Genomic DNA, 24,233 nt, shown 5'->3' with positions numbered 1-24,233 from the left:
TGTATTTAGGGAACCACCTGCAGACCAAAAATGGCTGATTGTTATTGTACTGGAATGAGGACCTAGAGAACCTTACGCTTGCAAAAAAGTAAAATTATATCCTTTATCAAGGCAACAGAATTATCTGGTAATCCAGTTATATGTGTGTGTGTGTGTGTACATGTATGTATGTATATATACTGTTGTGTGTGCACACATATATGCATATATATGTACACACATGAGTTAATATGAACATTATCATGGTATACATAATTAATACCACATACATGTATGTACACATAATACATACTCTTAGCTAAGGTAACTTTTAAAACAGAATATAGTTAAATTCTTACAACAGTATAAAAATTTCAAAGTAAATCTATAACTGAAAGCAAACATGGTTCTACTTTTACACTGCACCTGGTTTTCTCTCAGCTTTAAGGCATACAGTAGGAATGTTATGTCTCTACAACCAGGGAATGTCAGTTAATCCTTTTATGTACTTCAGGGGAAGCAAATAAAATGTTTAATATTGTTTTTGTTTTTAATTTTAGAAATAATACCATACTAAAAGAAGTCAGCTAAAGAAGATTAAATACCATATTATATGCATCAATATTTTTAGAGAATAGTGTATTATATTTTATGTTATGCTTCTGAAGGTAATGTTATATTTGTATTTTTGAAGGGAATTTCTAATTTTATTTGTACATTTGGTTACTCACCAGGGGAATAGCTACACACATCTAAAAATGTTTCCTATTAAATATGTTGAGGGGCACTTGGGTGGCTCAGTCAGTTAAGTGTCCAACTCTTGATTTCAACTCAGGTCATGATCTTGGGGTTGTGAGATCGAGTCCCATGTTGGGTTCGTGCTGGGCACGCTTGAGATTCTCTCTTTCTCCCCTTCCTCTGTGCCCCCTCCAAAAAATGTGTGTCTGTGTGTGTGTGTTACCATTACAAGATGATCCCAAGGTACACATATATACAGACATATATATATATATATATATATATATATATATATATATATATATATATATGTCAAAAAGCCATTTCTATTTTTTTAGAACTAGGTAAGAAGCTGATGTGTTTATCATATGTTATCAGCTAATTTTTTGGCTTTATGGAGTTTTCCATTTGGTCACAGTGAAAGAATTTAATTTCATGTTCATTTCAAATCTTAGAAGAGAAATTTTTATCTCACATTATGTAGATACACATAATTGGTTAAACATAAAGTATCTTGCTTTATAGGGAAAAATCATTAATAAATAATACGATTATTAGATATATTTAAAAGAATTTTTAAAAAAAGAAAAACTCAAAAATGAGCTCACGGACTATTATGGAACTTTATGAAGACTTCTTAGTCTTATCGGTAGAAAATAAAAATTAAAACCGCCTGGTTCTCTATAGACCATTATTAGAAAAATGGAGCAGCCTAAATCTACTTCTCAAAAGTAGTAGTCTTGCTAGATGGATGTCTACTTAGGGGCACTGAGAAAACTGGAGAAGAGGGGAAATGGGACGGAAGTGGGGAGTAAGTTTTCCTTGATCTCAGGTAGAAGGGACCTTCTTCCTCATGCCATGTCCTCACTGTATCTTCTCTCCATCATCTAGCACACCAAACACCACCTGTCTGTTTACCAGGTGGATTTGCTCGTAGACTTGCCAATTCCTTGAGAGTAGGGACTGAGTTACTGACCCCTTCAGCATCCAACCCACTGCCTGTTACACAGTCATTGCCCATTAAGTGTGTACTAAAATAAATCAAGTAAGACAGTGAGTAAGAGAAAGGTAGAAAAAAGCAAGACAGAGGGAAGGAGATGATGATGACCTCTCCAATAAAAAAATGTATGTAGTGCTTCCTATATTCCCGATACTATGCTAGGCACTGGAGACACAGACACTGACTACGGTGGAGGGAGTGAGCACACGTGCGCGTGGGAGCCACTGAAGAGGATGATCTGTATAGAGACTTACACTGGAAAGCCAGCCCACCCTGGTTTGTGTGGGGGTGGGTGAAAGAGTAAGGAAACCGTAAGAAGCGGGGAGGAAGAGAAGTTAGATAAGCAGAGAGCACTCTGGGCAGATGGGTGGTATGTGCAAGAGGACGGTGTGGGAACGAGCATGCTCCATCCATTCCCTAGAGTCTCCAGATTGCAGGGACTTCACGTTGGAGTAAAGGGGAGAGAAGGCCCAGGCTGGGACCCTGGAAGAGTAAGATCTTCGAATGTTGAACTCGTCTAAAATTTACCCTAAAAGCAAAGATGCTGCAGGTTATTAAGCAGGGGGATGACATGATCAGGTTTGCTTTTGGGAAAAACTACAGAAAGCCTGACAAGGAGTAGGGACCTGACCAGTGAGGAGGCTGGTTCAGGTGAAAAGTTCTGACTGAATTGAAGCAGGCCCACTGGGGCCATTGGGAAAGGCAGGAGTTCAAGAGGTCAAGTTGGCATGTCTTCGTGACAAACTGGAGGAGAAGAAGGGGCATTACAAGAAGATCCCAAGGTACCTGAATTCCTACTATGATCCTTATAACTATTCTTCTTGGTTTCTCACTTTTTTTGAGTGTCCGGATAAATAATGCCATCAATGAGCAAAATAATAGATACTATTTGACAAGAGGTCACATTAAGAAAGTAATGGTGCATATAAATTTCCAAGCCCTGGATCCTATTGTTGGGAATTCCTTATTCAAGGGATGCTAGTATTTATAGAATTCAGCACTTCCAGGGTGCCTGGGGTGCTCAGTCAGTTAAGCATCTGCCTTCAGCTCAGGTCATGGTCCCAGGGTCCTGGGATGGAGTCCTATGTCCTGGTCTCTGCTAAGCAGGAAGCCTGCTTCTGCCTACCACTCCACCTGCTTGTGTGCTCTCTCTCTCTCTCTCTCAAATAAATAAATAAAATCTTTAAAAAAAATTCAACAATTCCAAAATGAAATGCTGCTATAGTATCCTTCATTGCCCAGTCACCCATCTCAGAGTGGACAGGGTATGAGAATAAGATAAATACCTGACTGAACAAAAAACAGAGCTTTGAGTGTTGAACTAGTTTGAACTTTATCCTAAAGTTCAGAAGAAAATCAGGCAATAATTATAGCTGATATTTATTAGGATTTTCTGGTACAGCTGGATCCTGCTATCGGGACAAGTGGCAATAACGCCCTTCACTTTAAAGAGTCAGATATCAGGGTTAAGTGGGCACGGCACATTTAGTGTAGATGGAGGGAAGAGAAGTAGAGCCATACCTGAATAAAAATAAAATGGAAAGAAGTACTCCTTCTAGCTACCAGTCTATCCGCTGGTCCATCACTGCCTCATGCATTCCCCATCTGTCTTGTTTTCTCTCTCCCACGGCCCCACTGCCTGGACCCCTCAGCTGTTTTCTAGGTTCTGAAATGCCCAGAGGAAGAAGCCCTGTGTCTGCCCCATTTCACCATGTGGCAAACACGGTGGAAATAAAGATAACAAGAACACAATCGAGCGTAATCCCTCCACCTCAGAAGCACTTAGTCAGGTGCATAGTGGAATGGTCGGTCTCTGGACCTTTTCTGGCTCTTCTTAAGAGAAAGGAACCATCCACATCTGCGGGAACCCTGTAGCTCCCCAGTCTCGGGCCTTTCCACTTCTCCACACTGTGTCCTGGGAAGAAAGCCCATTTCCAATGCCCTAGATACTATACTATTTCATTCAGCTCAGAAAAAGTAAGGCAGTTAGGAAGTTCAGCCTATAGGCAGCTGGCTCACCAGACGAAGAAATTCTACTAGCATGGAGTATCAGTTCCCTATCAATGCATACAGAGCACGGATACAACTATTTAGCAGGATCTTGGCAGACCTATTTAAATCTATTTAAAAATAGCTCCAACAGTTTACTAAAAATTAATATGGTCTCATTCTTTGCTTTAGTGGCTGTTGCATATACATTGGAAAGCAGTGTGATAGGACAAAGCCAAGAAATTAAACTTTATTAAAAATAAATCCCTCTTTTATTGCAGGAAAGACACAGGGAAATAGGGAGGCATAAGTTTCAAGGGCCAGAAATCCAGGGATGGTGCTCTGGGACTAAATGCTACTGAGAAGTCTGTTGGTGTGGGCACATGTGAACTCTAGGCCAGATGGCATGCGTTTGGATCACGGCTCCCCTCCTCTAGCTCTAGAACTTCTCTGGGCCTCAATATCCTCATCTGTGAAATGGAAATACTAGTAACATATATCCCATTGAACACCTTGTGGGAATGAAATGTGTTCAGACCTCTACAATGCTTGGTACACAGTAAATATTAATTAAAAGTTATCTGTTATCATTTATTATTTTTTCCAAAGATGAAGAGGTAAATAGGTATATTCATTAGGACAAACTAAACATGAAGGAAAATTAGATCCTAAGCTTGATAGACAGATAACTATCAGAATTAAATAAGTTGCAGAAACAACAATGGGGTGCCTGGGTGGCTCAGTTGGTTAAGCATCCGAGTCCTGGTTTCAGCTCAGATCACGATCTCTGGGTCCAGGGATGGAGCCCTATGTCTGTTGGTCTCCTGCTCAGCAGGGAGTTTTCCTGAAAGTCTCTCTCTCCCTCCCTATGCTTCTGCCCTGTGCCCCACTGCATGCACACACATGTGCTCACTCTCTCTCTCAAATAAACAAATCTTAAAAAAAAAAAATTAAGAATAAAACTAAACTCAACCTGTTAAATTATATTACTCAAGTTTAATGATGACAGTTAGAAAACAACTTTTTATACCACAAATTCTATATGGTATAAAACTATAAAAAAGAAAGAAAGTACAAAAGAGAAAGAAATTTCTGTTTATCCTAATACTTCAACTCAGACTGGATATAAAGATAAATAAAAATATTGCAATGCTTTTCAATGGCCTTTGTTCTTCCCCATTAACTGTATCTGTAGAAGAGGGTCTATCTTCCAAAGAATTGTGTGAAAATGTATAGCTAGGCCCAGCAAGAAAAAAATAGTGAAGTAGCTGTCCCAAAAGCCATCTTGTACTTTCTGTGCCTGATACAGGCTTTTATTTAGATAAAGTCTGACACACAGATTTCTTCTCTTTCTACCTTTCCCTCAACAGTAAGAGAATCCATAGAACCTATGTTTTACAATGAAGAACAACCAATTCAAACATACAAAATACACATACGTATAAACAGATAAATACAGAATAATGTGCCTATTATGCTTAAACATCTGTGATGTTATGGTGATGTTAAAGGTGATGTCATAACCATAATACCAATTACTATTTCCTAAATCTTTACTGTGCATGGCACTCTATGCTAGTCATTTTACATATATTATCATACAGAAATCGAGAATTGGTATTTCCATAACCATATAAAAGAATATTACTAGAAATAGAAAGGTTAAGTAATTTGCCCAAGATCCCATAGCTAATAAACCGTGAAGCAGGGGCTTCTAATTCAGCCAGCTCTGTGGGACTCCGGCACTTATACTACAATAAATGCCTTATGTATGTTGAGGCACATTCAGAAACATTGTGATTTTTTTTCATTGACTTGAGTTCACTACAGTAGAGAGAGCACAGTGACATGGTAATATGTTCATAAATAGTTCTCCAAACTATACGTTAAGTAAAATTGTTAATATTTATGATAGGACAGTTCTGCTACCTCATTAGCAGTGTAAAGATCCTGTTACTTAATGCTCATGATGTCTTATATATTTCTTTTTAAATAAAGGGTACAATTATGGCAGTTTTCCTTTTGTCAGCTTCTAAATTTAAATATTTTAATGAGTTATTATTTCACTCTCCTTATGCCATCTTCCTCCTATCTCGGGCCATCCAGTCTCATAAAGATTATTCTTCCACAGGGTTTCATACACAGTAATGTCCTGAGATCATGACAAAAGAAAAAGTCTATTCAATATTAAATCACAGTCTTGCAACTATGCGATGAAAGGCTTTTTTTTTTTAACCTCTGGACTAGCAACTTGTAGAATACCCTGTTTCAATTCTCGGGGTAAACATTAATTGGATGTCTACTTGTATATCCTGAGCATCAGAACAGACTAAGTCTCATTTCACACCTTCATAAAACACTCTGATTCCTTTGGCAAGTACCATAAAGTAACCCATAACATTGACCTCTACACAAGAAGTTCACATTATAAGGATATTATGGGAAGCATAAAACATTCAGTACCAGATCCTCTGAGCTATTAAAACTACTTAAATATGGCACCAGTTCTTAAGTTACCTAATTTAAAAGTAGCTGAACCTAAGAAAATTATTGAGTCCATTAAAAACTGCATTAAGTTATAGTCCTGCTCTGTTATTGCTCTGGCCCAGGTTATGTGGGTGCTTCAAGACAATGTCTTCCTCATGAATTCCTTAAGAACTGACTCAAAGTTGATAACTGTTATCAATCTCAGTTGCTAGAATGTGTTTGTTTTATAGCTTGACTTGCTCCCTACTTGGCTCCTTATTTAAGTAAACAAAAAATATCTGTTGAAGAGCAGCGGCACAGCGTAGTGGCCAGCCTGGGCTTGAGTGCCATCTTTGCCATTTAGGAGGTGTGCGCTGGAGGCATTTCGTGAGGCCCACTGCACCTCACTTTCCTCACTTTCTCAACAGGGATGAGAATCAGACCCACTTTACGTACTTAGTTTCCCTCTGTCAAACCAGGGAGAGCAAGGTAGCCACAGAATTAAGTGAGTTAGTACCAGGAGAGTTCTTTGGACAGTGGCTAGCACATGTTAAACATTATGATGAGAGCTTCTTAAATAAATTGTTTGAAAAAGTTGAATACACTCCAATTTTTAACATCGAAGAATTTGAGTATTTGTAAGTACCATTCTCAAGATGATGCTTGATTTCACAAACCATGTATGCCACAAAGGAGATTCTCTTCCTATTACCTGAAGTCATTTGACAAAGCACATAAATATATAGAAACATAAATCAACATATAAAGATAAACTCCATATATATACATGAGTATATATGCATATATGTATCCAAAAGCACATGTGTACACACATAAAACTTCCCCGCCTCCCATGCACAATCTAGGTAAAATGGGCAAACCAACTTTTCAACCCTTTCTTAAACTGACATACTTTTCTTTCCATAAAACTTTTCAAGAAAATGGAAAATAATCCATTGTACCAAATGTTAATTAAGACATGATAATGGAACTTGCATAGGAGATCTGCAGAGGTTCATTTATCCTGCCTATACCTTATGTGAATCTCCAGGTATAATCTTTTGCTTCTACTTTTGTTAAGTGTTAGCTGCTCTGACTTAGATCAGTGATTTTTAATTGCAGTTATAAATAACTTGCTTTAATTGTCCTTCTGCTGTAAAGGTTAGGATAACATTGTGACTCTCAGAAACAAATACTGATTTTAGAGTGAGCAAAATTTATCAACAGCTAAAGTAGATTCTGGCAGGGGAAAAGTTACACCTGTGCTGGTTTCAAAGAATTCATATTAAATTTGCAGAAAAAGCAAAAGGTAAGGTTTTTCTAAATAGTAGCAGTTTAGGTCCTAAGTTTAGTTATTTCACTTTGGAAGTCCCCCTCCCTACCAAAAAAAGGACAAACCCTGAATGAAGATAAATCTGGGGTTTGAATAATTAGTCTCTTAACTTCTTCTCTTCTTTCAAACCATTTATCTTTCCTGAAAACAAACTTAATTCCATTACCAAACAATAACTCCTCACCTGATTGCACTAACTGCAAAACATGAAAATATCTGAATAAAGTACTACAAAGAAATCTAAAAAAAGCCATGCATATAAAGACCAATAAAATATACAAGAATTCACATAATTTCAGTGGCACAAACCTACTGGTACTGCTCACACTCTATTCCCAGAGCTGTTAGCATCATTTTTAGCAAGCATTCCCTCCTCTGCCAGCTCCCTTTACTAGGAAGTTATCTTGAGAGTTATTTCATTCATGAATGAACGTCCCTAAAATAAAAGACCATCCTGCCAGACATGTCAAGAGAGCCAAAGAAAATTCTCCTCAGCTAAAATTTCCATAAATGTTTTCCTTTTTCTAAACAATCTTAAATAACCTTCTTCTTTTTTTTTAAATTAACCTGTTCTTGGACAGATGATTGCATTTTTAAGAGCTGTTACTGTTTCTGAGACTATAAAAACAAAGAAAGGAGAAAAGGAGCAAAATATTTGCCGTGTTCTATGAATTTGAGTTCACTTTTTCAATGCAACAGGAACATTTGCATTTACTCATAAATGAATACTAATGACATATGCAGATCTGGCAGCGCTCCACAGAAATCATACACAGAAAGCTAGAGCAGTGCATGGATAGTTATGTTTCTCCAAAGTGTTCAGACAAAGAGCAAGAAGATTAAAGTCAGCATCAATTCTCTGAAGTTGAGTCATATCTAAATGATGTGGTGGGTTAAGAATAATGGTGGAATTTAGGGTGAAAGCAAAGTTGGCTTGAGAACATTGTGCATGATTTTTGAGTCAACAACTCTTTGTTGACCACCTACTTTGGGCAAGATACTGCTTCCCTAAGTAAGCCACTGCTTTGCAGTTCTTTTTACACAGTGTAGGAGTAAGCATCCTGCCTCTACCGAAAATCCTTCCTTGTTATTTAAAATAACATCCAGCTTAGCTTTGCACATGTGTGTGTGCTCCTAAGCTCAATAAATACTTTTTGAATGAGTGAAAATTCAGCAAGTAACAAGGTTATTCATTCAAAAACATCTGTGTATGCCTGCAAAATGGTAAGGACAATGATGAAAGCATAATCAAAACACTGTAAGGAGCACTTCCTCACAAAAGATGTCAAAAAGGCAGCAACTCCCAATATTAAAATCTAAGCATGAGGTCTGGCTTAGGCTAAAAACCGTGATCCTAGTACTTCTGAGAAACTTCATTAAATGCTATGCTCCTAATTTCCCATGTAACCTGATTTAGGCATCTATTTGAAAATATTCCACATTATTAATAATGTTTCCATGCATTTTGCTAATTGAAAAAAGAATTATTTTTAAAATTGTCCAGAGTAATTTGGAAGGGGCGAGAGCAGTTTTCAATGTCACCGTGCAGACTCTGCCCTAGAGGTAGTTAAATTTAAACAACAGCTTCCTTCCATCATTATGTTTATTGTGTTCAGTATCTCCCTGCTTCTCCATCAGTGCACTGGTGGTCGACTTCACACTCCAAAAGTGAAAAATCCCACTCTGGTGCTCACTCACCCACTTTAAGCAGGGACCATTTGCAAACAAACAAAGGGAGGAAGGTAAGTAGTATTCTTTTCCTTTCTCCTTTGAAGAGCTTCATTTGGAAAAACCACTAAGGTCATTTAAAAAAAAAAAAAAAACCTGCTACAACGTAATTGACATCAATAAAAACATTTTTAAAAATAGTTTGATACCCAAATTTGTAATCTCTTTTCTAATCTTCACTTCAACTTTTTCTTTGGAATAGAAACTGAATAAATTTGAAATAAACTGTAATGGGTTCATTTGTCCAAAGCCCTGAAATATGTCACAACTACTATGCAAAGCTTTCAGGTGCACCGCCCTTGAGCACTTCTGGCAAATCTGTTTAGAAAGGAGCACCTTTACGGAAAGAACGACCACCCACCCCTGCTCACCCCTCAACCTGACCCTGTATGCTATTTATCAGACTAAGTTTACATAAATCAGAGAAGGGTTACAGTGCAATTAAATGTATCCACGAAGTAATATGATATAAAGCACTTTGCAAATATTAAACTGCCCCTTAAGGGACCAATGTTTTCCAAGAAGAAGGTGGTATTAGGAGGGAGGGAGGGGAAGTAGGAGAGGTGGGGAGGGCAGAGAGAGACAGAGAGACCGACCCACCGGGTGAGCGCTGGGGTAACCACGGATCAGAGCAGTTCTCTTGGGTGGGCGCCCTTAAAACACTCAAGGAGGAGAGCCGGAGAACCGAGCCCACCGGGGGGAAGTGACTCCGGAGTTGAGGGTTGCTCGATGCGTACCTGGAACCGCCAGGTAGAGGCGTCCACTAGAGTCTGGGCGCTCCTTCCCCGCTTCCCTAAACCCAGGCGAAAGCCTAAGTCCAAAGAGCAGGAGTCCCTGCTCTCAGGAGTCAAAAGCCACGGAGACCTCGCGCACCTCTTAATAACCTGAGCGTCCCCTCGACTGCACACAGCTCGCGCGCGCGCGCGTGTTTTGGGGGGTGGGTGTTTGGAAAGGGTTGCGGGGGGACCGGGGTGGCGAGGGGTGGGAGTCGGCTGGGGAAAAGAACGCACCCGAGCCGCAAGTTAACTGAGCCGCTGCCTGCCCTCCGCTCGGGCCTCGCAGCCCCCCGGGGCCCCCAAAGCCGTCTCGCGCGCTCCAAGGGACAGCCCCACCGCCACCCCGGGAAGTGGCTGGGCGCGAGCCCCCAAACTCTGCGGAGCGCAGTTAACGCGTGTTTCCTTCCTTTCTCCCTCGACGAGAGCCCAGAGCGCAGCGCCCAGCACCGGCTGAGAGACTGACTGTCACACACGACTCTCCCAATTTACCCCGGGAATCACCCCGCCGCTTCCCGTCTCGCGCTAGTTTAACCCCGAGCCCTAGGGAACGTCTCAAAAGTCTACCCCAGGCGGCGCCTAGGGGAACCGCGCCCCCAGAAGTGCTTTCGGCTGGCACCCCTGGGAGGTCTCCCTTGGGCGATTCCCCTCCTTGGCCGTTCTCTCCCCAAATCTACACGCTTCCAACCCGCTGCGCCCGAGCCCCTCCCCGGCGCGAGGCGGGCAGCGCACCCAGCTCACCTCCGTCCGGGGCGCGGCGGCGGCGGGCGCGGGCGCCGGGGCGCGCCGGGCCGGGGGTCGGCTCCCTCAGTCCCGGCGTCAGTGGGTCCAGTAGTTTCGGAAGCCCGGGCTCCGGCTCCGCCGTGAGCCAGTCGGCGTGAAAGGGAGCGAGCGACCGCGCTGTGCGTGCGCGCGTGAGAGTAAGAGGCGGGCGGGCCCCACACGCAGGCGGCGGCGGCGAGGTCCCAGGCGGGGAGCCGGAAGGGGGAGGAAGCGGGCGAGAAGTAGTGGAGTTTAGGGCGCGTTGCCTGCACTTCCCCGGGAAGCTGGAACCAGGTGCGGCAGGGCGCGCTCCCGCGGCGCAGGCACGGCACGGGCAGCCGCCGGAGCCCGAGTCCACGCAGTGCCCGGGCCCGCAGCGGCTCTGCGGGAGGCGGTGCGCATCCTCCTCGCCCCACGCGGGCGCCGGCGCGGCCCCGGACTCCGAGCGCCGAGGGGAGAGCCTCCGGTGTCCTCTGTGACAGCTCCTGGGGTAGCCTGCTTCCTCCGGATCTGCCCAAAAGAGCAACAGTCAGTGCAGCTGGGATCTTCCCTTCCTGGATCTCGGAGCCGCCGGTGCCAAGCGGTGCGGGAGCCCCGCTCCCCGCGGCTGGCGCTGTCACGGCCGCCGCCCGGCCCCCGGCGCGCCCGAGCCGGCAGCTGCCTCCCGGAGACGTGCCCAGCTGTGTGCGCGTGTGTGTGTCTAAGCAAATCTCTTCCCCTCCATCACTCGGGCGCGCGGGAGGAACCCCGTCCCCGGCGACCAGCTGCAGAGTGGCTGCCAGTCCACACCCTCCCGGCTCTCTCCCCACCCACCCCGCCCCTACTCCTCGCCCTCCGCCTCCTCCCCCTGCTCCTCCTCCAGCAGGCGCTCCCGAGCTCCCAAAGGCGGTGAGAAACCGCAGCGAAAGGGGCGGAGAAGGGTGGGGAAGGAAGCGCAGGTGTCTTCCACCGAGAGCGCGGCGCACACACCGGAGCGGCTTGCTGCGGGCGGCGGGGAGGGCTTAGGCGGAGAAGGGGGAGGAGAGGCTTTCCACCGCGGCCCAGGTCCTGCGGCTGAGCCGCCGCCCGTCCCACCCAGGCGTCGGAGCCGCGGGCCAGTAGGGCGGTGGGGAGGAGGACGCGCGGGGCTCCCCCGCCGACTGAGGTCGAAGCTTGGGGAAGCCGCGAAAGTGACCAAGGTGACAGAACCTGGCAACTTAGAAGTCGGAAGGACCCAATGCCTGAGGAGCTGAGACCGGTCTCTCTGGGAGTAAGGGGCCTAGACGCGGAGCTTGGGACACCCAGGTGTCCGGGGAGCTCGCGTGTGGCTCCAGGTTGCCGGGCAAGAAAGCTGGAAGCTGTGACGGGTCGGGCGGCGGCAGCGGCCGATCTCAGACTGCTGTGTGCATCGGGAGTCACAGGGGGCGATCACCGCCTAGCTGGGAAGCAGACAGCACCGCTCAGCCTTTTCTCGAGTCCAAATCCCAAACCCTAGAGGCATACTCGCCTTCCCAACTCAGCCTGCGACCCTCCTACCCCTGGCACCCAGCAACACAGCGACTAGGGAACTCTAGGTGCTATTTACTGTGCTCCTTACCAGATCGAAAGGATCCCACCTGATCTGAAACTAGTGTGTTGCTGCTTTTCTTTCAACTCTAGTCCGCTCCCGTTAGTGCTTATGGCCACCCAACCAAAAGCCCCCGGAAGTCAATACCTTTCTTATTGATAAAGTTTCTTCTCTCTGAAGTTTCCTTTCAAAAATAAATACCACCACCCCACCCCACCCCACTTTCTTTGGCCACTGAGGCTTTAGGTCTCTTGTTAACTGCATAGTACAAATGAAACACACAAAAAAGTCTTAGTCGAGAATCACACTTTATTGGTTCTGATGGCTTGTCTGTTTTCAAATGACAGTCACAGAATGCAAAGTTGAGTCAACCTGGGGGTCAGTAGAGAGGACTGTTCGTTTAATTAGAGGTCTGCTAGAATGATAACTGGCAACAACACTAGAAAGAACTGCGGTGCTTTCTCCAGTATCCATTTCTTTTTATTATGGTAATTTCACTCTGTTAATTCAGGCAATCTGAAAATGAAAGGTCTGATGCAATTCACAAGGCACAATATTTCTAGATTCTCACTGAACAGCCAGCCCACCCCCTTTCCCAGACTTACTATCACTGTTAAAGCTCCTGAGCTCAGACGTCAAAGTGCACTTTGTTTAAATTTCAGGATACAGCCTGAAGGACAAAGCTGCTGAGTTCTAGAAAGAGATAACTTAGATGTAAGTAAAGTTATTTACTAACTACTCAGACAAAATCATAAGCTCAGCAGCAACAACAGAATGTATATTGTTTAATATATTGAGCGGGAGGAAAAATGGCTGTTTGCCAGATATGTGATCCATTAACCTCTTTAGCTCATTGTTGGCAACAATAGCATACAATCACATTCTTATGTTTGAAAGACAAGGGATTGTTTTTTTTCCCCCATCTCAAAATCACAATGCCACATTCTAGTCTAAAAGAAACCTCAAACAATAAAAGTAATAAGAAAGGAAGCAACACAATTGGCTTTTTCTCTGAACAAATGTTGCTGTTCTGTTTTTCTTGAGGGGGAAAAATGCTGATAAGCAATAAAGTCCACAAAGGCATGACAATAGATTTTGAAGAATGCCTCACTCCATCTATCCATCCTTTCAATTAGTAAACTTTATTTAAAATGTTTATATTATCTTTATATTGGTATTCATCCTTTCTTTTTCTTTCGTGCCAGGAAGATGACTGAGGAGGACAATGGGGTGAGATGAATGAATCTGGTTTCTCATAATTCTGTCTTGCTTTGGGTTTATGTCTGGCAGGAGAGGAACACTCAGCACCCTATGCTTCTCAGCAAGCCTGTCCTCAGAGGATCCTTGGCTCAGTAGCTGACGGGCGGACTGGATGGGGAGATTGTCAAGTGATTTTGCCTAGCTTGTGCAAGATCACACCTGGGGCTGGGAGACTGAGAAGCAAAGCTTCAAGAAGGTTTTCCACCTTGCCTGTGGTTGCAGGATTAGATTGGGGTATTTGCACTTTTTTCTGTGCTGCTCTTCAGCTCGCACAGATATCCTGGGCTTCCTGCTGGCTAGATGAAGTGCAGAGGTGGGTGGTTGGGGTCTCACATATTCACTAGTAACATTTTGGCACTGTGTCAAATCAAAACTAAACACCGAACAAAGTGGCACATCCAAAAAATCTTTTCAAAAATGCAGTTTTGGAAACAGTCATAGATTCTGGTTTGGTTTTCATTGCCAATGCCAAATAAAGCACACAATAATGAAAACAGTTAATTAGAGTGATCATTTGGTAAAAGGGTTTTTTTTTTTTTTCTGAACATCATCACACTCTCTTGTCTCATAAGATGCAACGTTAAATATTGTACAGCTTATAGTTTAAATGGAGGCTGATCCTCTCAGTTAAAGCATGGAAGTATTAGTCATTATTAGGAAAGAGAGGATAGCTGACCTATTTTCCAAAACCCATCTTTTTTTTTTCCTTTTAACTAGCCAATCACTGACATCTCGATTCAGCTGGATTAGCAAGTATTCACTCAAAGAACCCCTCTATGTGCCCACGACCAGAAATGAAAAGATGAATAAAAGCTTACCCTCATTGGGCAAGCTCAAAAATCACCAGGGGTTATAAGTCCAGCATGGCCTGGGGTCCTTCCCTTATATGGAAATGAGCCCCTGTACCCGCATCTCCTTACTCTATCACTCTACTTGAGTATCTCTTGTATGAAAGTTGTGACTTTTGCATTGCACTATTTTATGTTTAAGTACTTAGAATTCTGGAAGTGTAAGGTCATACATGATTGTAAGGAAAGCATTTCTTTCTTTTTAAAGATTTTTTTTTTTGGTAATGTATTTGAGAGAAAGAAAGGGGATGGAAGGGTGAGGAGCAGAGGGAGAAGCAAACTGCCCACTGAGCAGGGAGCCCAGTGCGATGGGGGGGCTTGATCCCCGGACTCCAGGATTGGAGCATACAGCAGCCAGCCCACTGACTGAGCCACCCAGGCATCCTGGGAAGCATTTCTTGTAGAAGACGTAGTCCACAGGACAGGTCACAGGCTATGAAGATGGTAAGGAGGACTTCTCTCTAGGTTTAGACTAGTGCTGGCCAATAGAATTTTGATGTAAGGCAGCATGCGAGCCATACATGCAATTTCAATTATACTGTAGTTTAAAAAGTAAAAAAAGAAACAGGTGAAATTAATTTCAATAACATTTTATTTAAACTTCAATATCTAAAATACTGCAATTTCAACATATGAGAAATATAAAAAGTATTAATGAAATATCCCCCCACTTTTTTTTTTTTTTCTTGAATTATGATAGGCAGAATGGCTCCCGTGCCCTAATCTCTGGAACCTGTGAATATGTGACATTAACACAGCAAAGGGGACTTTGCCAAGGTAATTAAATTTACAGACTTTAAAATAGGGAGATGTTCCAGGATTGTTGGGGTGGAGCCAATCTAATCACAAGAGTTCCTAAAAGCCAGAAAAGAGATGAAAAAGACGTTGGAGAAATTTAGATCATGAGAAGCATGTTGTGGCTGTTTTAGAGATGGAGGGGCTAATGGGACAGGGAATGCAGGGGGTCTTCAGGAGGGGGAAGAGGCTCTTCTCTAACAGCCAGGAAGGAAATGAGACCCGCCCCTACAAGCCTAAGGAACTGAATCTGGCCAACAATCAGAATGCTCCCGGAAGCAGATTCATCTCCAGAGAAGAAGACAGACCTATTGATGCTTTGATTTTGGCCTTTTATGAGACCCTAAGCAGGGGATTCGTCTGAGCCACACTACACCACAACTTCTCCACCCTGGAAATGTGAGAGAATAAATGGGTGTTGGATGCCACTTGGTTTATGGTGATGTTTTACAACAGCACTGGAGAATCCATACATGTATTCAATCTTGAAATCTGGTATGCACTTTACCCTTACAGTCCGTCTCAGTTTGGCTGGCCACATTTCAAGTTTTTGATAGTCAGTATGGTAATTGCCATCATATTGGATAGTACAGGTCTAGGCCAAGAGAAATCAAGATGTCTAGGGAGTGCTAGGGTTTAGGCTAAAGATCATGTTCACTATGTGGAGGAAGAAAAAGAGCAAGGAAGGGAGGAACTTAGCAGGATCTCTCCTGATTCCCCATCGTTGTCCCATGGGAAGGGGGTGTTCTTGCTCTTACAGAAAACAGGCTAAATTTTATAAGTCATATTATCAAAATTCATGGTACTCTGATAGATTTGCTTTATTCATCGAAACTATTAATAAAGTCATTTTTGAATAGTTCATCTTTGTCCCAGTTTAGTTTTGGAGGAATTAAGAGGAGTTGTTGCTTTCATCTGAGTCTCTGCTTAGGGTAGAGCATGAGTCATTTATTTCTAGTAGTATGAGCTGGGGAGTGGTAGGGGAGAGTAACTGTGAAAGATCTCCAGGAGAAGAATTTGTGGCTTGATTTAGCACTCCTAGGAAGGTTGTTCCTCCCTACTGGGAAATTGTTTTCCAATATCAACTTTCTGAGGTCTGTGTTTTATTTTTATCATTGTTTTCAATTCTAGTTGCAGCCCTTATTTAGTTTTCTAAAATCATCTTTTGCCATCTTCATTAGTAGGTAAGAAGGTAAATTCTTACCCTATAAAACCTAGAGCAGAAACTAACCAGTGTAATCTGGAATCATTTTAAGAAGGTTTTGCCCAGAAACTATAGACCTGGACTGGGTTTAAAGATTAAAAAAAAAGAAGAAGAAGAAAGAAAGAAAGAAAAGGAAGAAAGGTAGAACCTAGACCAGGAGGGGGAAGAGGAAGGGTTTTCGGGGCTGTGAGGAGCAGTGGGGACAGCACCGCGTAGACAGGAAAGTGAATGGATTGATGGGCTGCTGAAAAGGTCCTTTGACTATAGTGTGAAGCTTTTATAAGGCAAGCTGTAGTTGGTGTTAGAGATGGAAAAGTGAATGAGCTCTAGATCTGCACTGTTCAACATGGTAGCCATTAGCCACATGTGGGTTGGAAGCACTTGAAATGTGACTGGACTGACTGGAGACATGCTGAAAGTATAAAATACACTTGGATTTAGTGGAAAAAAATTTAAACTTAGTGGAAATTTTAAATTCAGTGGAAACTAAGTGGAATTTAGCGGAAAAAATTTAGTGGGAAAAAACGGCCCTATAAAATAGTTTAGTGAAAATTTTACATTAATTACTGAAGTGATAATATTTTAGATAATATAAAATATACTCTTAAAATTATTTTTTCCTTTTTGAAAGCTTTTCTAATATGGCTACTAGAAGATCTGAAATTATAGATATGACTTTAAAAGGGTTCTGCACCCAATTCTAAAGTGTGTATGTTGTGTGTGTGTGTGGGAGGTCTTCCCCCATACCAACAAATAATTCTCAAGACACCAGCCAGGGGTCTTACAGTTCAATGCAATTATGACACTATCTACTCAAAGGTAGCAAGCATCAGACTCCACGGGTTAGGGTCAGTCCCACAAGACTGGCTTGCCCCCTGTCCTCTTGAGAAGCCAATGACAAGCCTGCCTTGTTACATGTGCTTGACTGGCTGTAAAAATCAGAAGTTCCCACCATCCCTTTCTTAGGGTTGATTAATTTGTTAGGGTATCCTACAGAGCTCAGGAAACCCATTAACTCACTAGATTACTGGTTGCAAAGGATATTGAAAGATAAAAATCAATAGCGAGGTAAAGAAATACATAGGTTAAAGTCCCGAACGAAGGAGCTTCTCTGCCTGTGGAGTTTGGGGCCTGGCAAGTTAGAACATTCTGGTTCTCCAACCTGAAAACCCTCCCTGAATCTCCTCCCTTTGGGTTTGTATGATGGCTTAATTACACAAGCATTTGTTCCATGGGTGTGATTGATTAAATCTTTGGCCAATGGTGACTGATTCAACCTACAGTCCATCTCCCCTCCCTGAAAATCATCCAGTCAGACTGAAAGTTCTCCTGCAACCAACCTCCGTTTGTAGGTGTTTTCCCAAATCATCTCATTAATAAACCCAGTTGTTCTGGGGTGCCTGGGTGGCTCAGTGGGTTAAGCCGCTGCCTTCGGCTCAGGTCATGATCTCAGGGTCCTGGGATCGAGTCCCGCATCGGGCTCTCTGCTCAGCAGGGAGCCTGCTTCCCTTCCTCTCTCTCTACCTGCCTCTCCGTCTGCTTGTGATTTCTCTCTGTCAAATAAATAAATAAAATCTTTAAAAAAAAAAAAAAAAAAAAACCCAGTTGTTCTGGACAAGAACTTATTATGAGTAACAAGACACCCATTTCACCTTTACGGGCCTGAAGGGATTTCAGGAACTGAGGACAAGAGGCCAAATATTATAACGAAAGCTGCGCTCATTGCTCTTATTCCTTAGAAATGCCAAGGAAGGGGCGCCTGGGTGGCTCAGTGGGTTAAGCCGCTGCCTTTGGCTCAGGTCATGATCTCAGGGTCCTGGGATCGAGTCCCGCATCGGGCTCTCTGCTCAGCAGGGAGCCTGCTTCTCTCTCTCTCTCTCTCTCTCTCTCTCTCTGCCTGCCTCTCCATCTACTTGTGATCTCTCTCTGTTAAATAAATAAAAAATCTTTAAAAAAAAAAAAAAAGAAAAAAAGAAATGCCAAGGGTTGAGGGATCTGTCAGCCAGAAACTGTGGACAAAGACCAAATACAGATAAGAGAAATATATATTTGGTCATTTGAATGACCAAATATATATTTCTTATAAATCACAATATCTCAGGCTTATGTTTCTATTGGCCATTACTGCTCTAGACCTAGTGCATCTTATACTTTAATGTACATAGGAATCATCTGGGAATCTTGTTACACTGTAGTCTGAAGCTCACAGGTGAACTGTTGCTCCTGGTGTTTAAGCCACACCTTGATAATCAGAATCAGAAACAACCTTGCTTGTAACATAGAATCTTTTAGGAACTTTTGAGAATCACAATGACCAGATTGCTGCCCCCCAAATCAATTAAATAAGATTCCCTGAAGTTGTAACTTGAGTATATGTATCTGTTATAACTTTCTTGGTGATTTTAAAATATTGCAGATTTGAGGGGAACATGGGTGGTTTAGTGGGTTAGGCATCCAACTTTTGGTTTCAGCTCAGGTCATGACCTCAGGTCCCTGAGATTGAGTTGAGAATGGAGCATGGGGCTCGGCACTCAGCAGGGAGTCTGCTTGTCCCTCTCCACCCCCACCTCATTCTCTCTCTCTCAAATAAATAAATAAATCAATAAAATCTTTAAAAATAAAATAAAATATTGCAAATTTGAGAATCATTATGTTAGAAGCTCTTGAATAGAGATGAACTAATTTAAAGTTTATTTTCTAGAAAATAGAAACGTTCACATATCAGGTGCAATTAATTTGTTCACATATCAAGTGCCATTAATTTGTCATTTGTAAATATTCGTGTATTCCTTAGTGAGTTATTACTTTAGGTAAGTCATGGTGACTTATGTCTTGCCTTCTAGATGCTTAGAACCTAGTTTTAGAAATAAGGAACCTACTTAAGTATTGGCAAAGCAACATAACATAGGTTCAGCAAGGGTTTAAGGGTTTATAAGGGTTATAAGATTCTAGAAAAGGAAGAGTTAGTCTTGGACAGGATACTAATGAAATCTTCCTGGAACAGCTGATGAATAAGAATGACCTGACGCAGTGGTTGTCAAACTTTAGGATGCATCAGAGTCATCTGCAGTGACTATGACAGGGCCAAGTTGTCAAGGAACAGTGCTGATATATCACGGCTGCCACACTGTCAGTGAATTGTAACCATTCATATTTCTCTGTTCTTTTTTTTTTTTTTTTTTCATGTTTCTCTGTTCTGATAACTCAAGATTCAAAGTCCCCAGTGGGAAGCTCACTTGCAGAGCCCAGACCACGTGCTCAAGCCAAGACTGCCAGAAGCCATTTTGGCAATGCACAATATCTCACTGACACTGCACAAAAAAGGAACTTTTTCCAGAAGTAGGAATGAAGTTACAAGGCCATTCAGCCTGCTCCAAAACTCCTACACCAACCCTTGCCAAAACCAAACCTAACCAAAACAAAGAAACAACCAACAAAAGAAACAGAATATCGAATACAGGTAGTATTACTCCAAAAATTGATGCATGTGAAGGGAGACATGATTTTGGACCAAAAGCAAATTCAAATTTTAGGTCATTAAATTCAAGACAATGAAGTTTGAGATAGTGGTGTTCTACTCAAGTAGAGATGTCCATTTAATTTGTGTGGGAATGAGGTAAATAAAGATTGTCATCTTCTAAGAAAACAAATGTGAGTATCAGGAAGCTGAATGTAGAGGGAGGAGCTACAGATAGAGAATCTTATAACAACTTCATATTTCTGGGACAAACAAAGCAGTGCCAAAGAGATGTTATATCAGCTATTAGCAGGTGTTAACCCTAGAATAAGTTCAAATTAAAAGAGTTAAAAAGGAATTTCTATTGCAGTACTTCTCAGAGCTTTTAATATGCTAATATACATTGTGAGGTTCTAAACACACCACACTTGAAAATATAATTTGACTAGGGCACTTTCTTTCTTTTATTTTTAATTTATTTTTTTTTTTCAGTGTTCCAAGATTCATTGTTTATGCACCACACCTAGTGCTCCATGCAATATGTGCCCTCCCTAATACCCACCTAATACCCACCAGGCTCACTTTCCACCCATCCCCCTCCCCTCCAAAACCCTCAGTTTGTTTCTCAGAGTTCAGTCTCTCATGCTTTGCTCCCCCTCTGATTTATGACTAGGACACGTTCCTGAAGCGCTAGTGATATATCGGAGACATTTTGGGAAACAATGGACTAGAATATTCTGGAACCAGAAAAAGAAAGAGACTTAGATATCCAGCAGGAGAAACAATAGTTCCAGATTCCAGACAATTCAGACTTCCATTAGTCCACTGTAATAGGAGATGGGTTTAAGAGGATGAGAACTAATAGTCTTAAATTCTATTTTTTTAAAAGATTTTATTTATTTATTTGACAGATAGAGATCACAAGTAGGCAGAGAGGCAGGCAGAGACAGAGGAGGAAGCAGGCTCCCCGCTGAGCAGAGAGCCCGATGTGGGGCTCGATCCCAGGACCCTGGGAATATGACCTGAGCTGAAGGCAGAGGCTTTTACCCACTGAGCCACCCAGGTGCCCCTTAAATTCTGTTTTATCTCTGTGTCCCCAGATAAATAATGCTCAGTACATGAAGTCACGAATATCTCAATGACTAGACAATAGTGATGAACGTCCTTTAATTTATCAACAAGGTCACAAATAATCTCCACAAACACAGTTTCAGGGCAATCATGAGGTAGGCTGAGGAAACACCCACCTGCCAATAATTTCTCCAGTGATTCCTCAAGAATCTCTAGCAAATGCTGAATTGTCTACCTCATCATCTGTTTTTTTCTTTTCTCTTGGTAATATAACAAGGGAGACCATATAATTTATCATCCAAACTAGGACACTTGAGAGAGAGAAAGGGGAAGCTATTAATAATTGTGCCAGGACAACACACACAAAATAGGCTTTCTGGCTAACTAGGGCACATGGTCATCCTAAAAATAACTCCTGATTTTTAGCTGCATATTTGAATGTTAGGAGTAAAGACTGCATTGTCCAGCTTTTTCTTATGTTTGTGGGTGACCTCATGACTAAAATGGTACCAGATCACAGTGGTTAGATTTCCTCCAAAGTTTTGCAAGAGTGTCAGTATCTTGACCAGTGTGGGTTCTCACTTATCAGGGTACTTAATAGAAAATGGTTTTAGAAAGCTGCACATGGAAGGTGTCTTTATTGGGTTCCTTTTTCCTCCTGTTGTCTGGAATGTGGTTATGCTGGTTAGAGCTTTAGCCGCCATGTTGGACCATGAGGCCACATGCTTCTCAGATCCTAACATAAAGATAAAAGGAAGCCAAGTCTCTGATGAATATGGAGAGGCCCTATCAGCCCTGTCTACGTTTGTTCTATTGTGTAAGGAATCAATATGCATTTATCCCGAGTAATCCTATGTTATTTTGGAGTTTTCTGTTACTTGTGGTTGAACCTAATCCCAGTAGATAAAACCTTATAAAAGTGCTGCCTAAAAACAATGTAATGTGAGCCACAAATGTAAATCATATACATAATTTAAATTTTTCTACTAGCCATTTTAAAAGGTAAAAAGAAACAGGTGAAAATAATTTTAATGATAGCTTTTCTTTAAATTGAGGTAACCCAAACACTATCTTTTCAATTTGTAACCAGTACAAAAAGATTAACGTGATAGTCTACATGCTTTTGTTTCCTGCCAAGTCCTCAAAAGTTCATGTGTTTTTTACACTTTCAGCACATCTCAAATTCGGTTAACCACATTTTAAGTATTCAATAGCCACATGTGGCTAGTGGATACCATACTGGACATTTTTATACCATGAATAACCTCCTTTCACTAATATATATTTTTTTTAAGATTTATTTATTTATTTATCTTTTAGAGAGAGGGAGAGTAAGAGAGAGAGTGAGGAGGGACTGAGGAAGAGGGAGAGAGAGAATCACAAGCAGACTCCCTCTGAGCATGGAGCCTGATGTGGGGCTTGATCCCAGGACACTGAGATCATACCCTGAGCCAAAATCAAGAGTCAGGAGTCAGAAACTTAACTGACTGAGCCACCCAGGCACCCCTCACCAATATATTTTCTATTTCCCCTTCTTTCCTGTTGGTTCTCTTCAATAGGTAAGCATAAGTAAAGAAAACTTTGTATCTGACATAACAACCACCACAATAAAATAACAACAATAAAGCCTTACTCTTACTAGCCAGAACTTATTTTTCTATTATTTTTTCTTTCCTTCACAATTCTATTTAATTAAATTTGCAGTATCAGTAATTTTGGTCTTAGACTAGTGACATGATAATGTCCATTAAGATATCACTTGATTACTTGGATTTCTTAGTGATGATAAAACATGAGCAATCGTATTTTTAGGATGATTCTCTAGCAAATTTAGCTATCAGGAGATATTAGTATTTGGACCAAACCCCACTATGTTTTGCCATAAGGAATTTGGCAAATGATTTAAATAAATCACTTCTAGTAGAATTGAGGTTACTGCTCTAATGAGAAAAATCTCCCTTCCTTTGAGGCCTATGTTGAAAAGTGGGAGAGAAAGAGAACTGTTAGAGTTGGCCACTTGGGACTTGAGCCTTAACTGGGTACCCCTTGGGAGGGATTAGGAACACATACACTGACTAGCATGTGTGGAACAGCAAAGTGACTTCCAGCAGGTGGATTTCATAGAGAGCAACACAACCTCAGTTATCCAGAGTCTAGCATTTGAGCATCAGAAACAGTGTCAGATACAAAAGGACAAAAAGAACATGGTTCTTGCAAAAAGAAATAAACGTGAGTTTTGCACATTTCAAGTATAGCTAAGGAGAGCCAAAGACATGAAGGTTACAGTGGATGAGCTATGATTGATTAGTTCTCCAATCAGGAGGCAAGAAATCTTCTGGCTTGGTCATGATGTATTTAAAAGGTCAGTCATTTCATGTAGAAGCCAAGAAGCTCAGACGACATGACAGAGATCCAACAAGATAAGAAATAAGAAAGGCAGAGAGAAAGGGAAAGCAAGCAAAAGAGATTGTACATGGAGCAGTAATGGTAATCAAGATAGAAATGGTAGCCAAGGAGGCCAAGAAACATCACTAGGTCTTGCAGACAGTGAAAAAGAATGATGCAGGGGTGATGTTCAGAATTGATGTCAGTAGTCCCCTGGGTCTCGGGTTACCATGTATTCTTAAATCTTCACACACTTAATATTCCTGGAAAAACATCCCTTATGCTGACTGTAGTCATTTGGTTCTTTGTCAATTTACTTACCTGTGGTTGTCTAATCTGTACCGGAGATTTGTCTCTCTTTAGCCTTATGTGCTCTCAGTGACTTAGATAAAGCCAGTGGGTGCTGTTGGTGGTGGTGCCCAACTGATGACCTCAACCACAGAGCATGGGCCAAGAAAAATAAACTAAAGGGGGAGAGAGAAGAAAAGGCCGTCATTAACATTTTAGTCATCCAAAAGTCATTTGTCTAGCCTCCCTAACTATATAGACTCTAGCTAAGAACAAAAGAGTGAGCAAAAGCACATCTGAGAATGTAGATGGATGGTGCCAAGACCACACAATAACCTTCCTGCAATTTACTCATTGAAAACTCCCCAGGCCCCAGAAGTGTGGCACCACTTTCCCTTCTCTTAACTCTGCCAGACATTGCTACTCCCTGTGGGTCCTCGAGCCTGGGTATGGCCTCAACCCAGCACTCCAGGAAGCTACTGCTGTTCTGTTGGGGTCAAGTGTGCAGCTTGAATACCATTTGTCATCATTTCCTCATGTTGTTACTGAGAATTTTTATTTCTAAACAAGTCTAACAAGTATGGTTAGTATTTTCTAGGCTGATTACAGAC

At 42.0% G+C, this 24,233-nt stretch overlaps 1 protein-coding gene across 1 annotated transcript in view; it reads right to left on the bottom strand.

Annotated features, from left to right (window-relative positions):
- Nucleotides 1-24,233, bottom strand: part of LOC131834545 (SKI family transcriptional corepressor 1-like) — a 223,670-nt gene that overhangs the window by 154,983 nt on the left and 44,454 nt on the right. Inside the window, exon 3 of the mRNA XM_059179266.1 lies at nt 10,748-11,768. Coding sequence (XP_059035249.1) covers nt 10,748-11,768 — 1,021 coding nt within the window. The remainder of the gene's footprint in view (nt 1-10,747; nt 11,769-24,233) is intronic.

This window comes from Mustela lutreola, chromosome 6, assembly GCF_030435805.1.
Source record: "Mustela lutreola isolate mMusLut2 chromosome 6, mMusLut2.pri, whole genome shotgun sequence".
Taxonomy (NCBI): domain Eukaryota; kingdom Metazoa; phylum Chordata; class Mammalia; order Carnivora; family Mustelidae; genus Mustela; species Mustela lutreola.
Note: the sequence above shows the minus strand (reverse complement) of the source record. Positions and strands in the feature narration are given on the sequence as shown.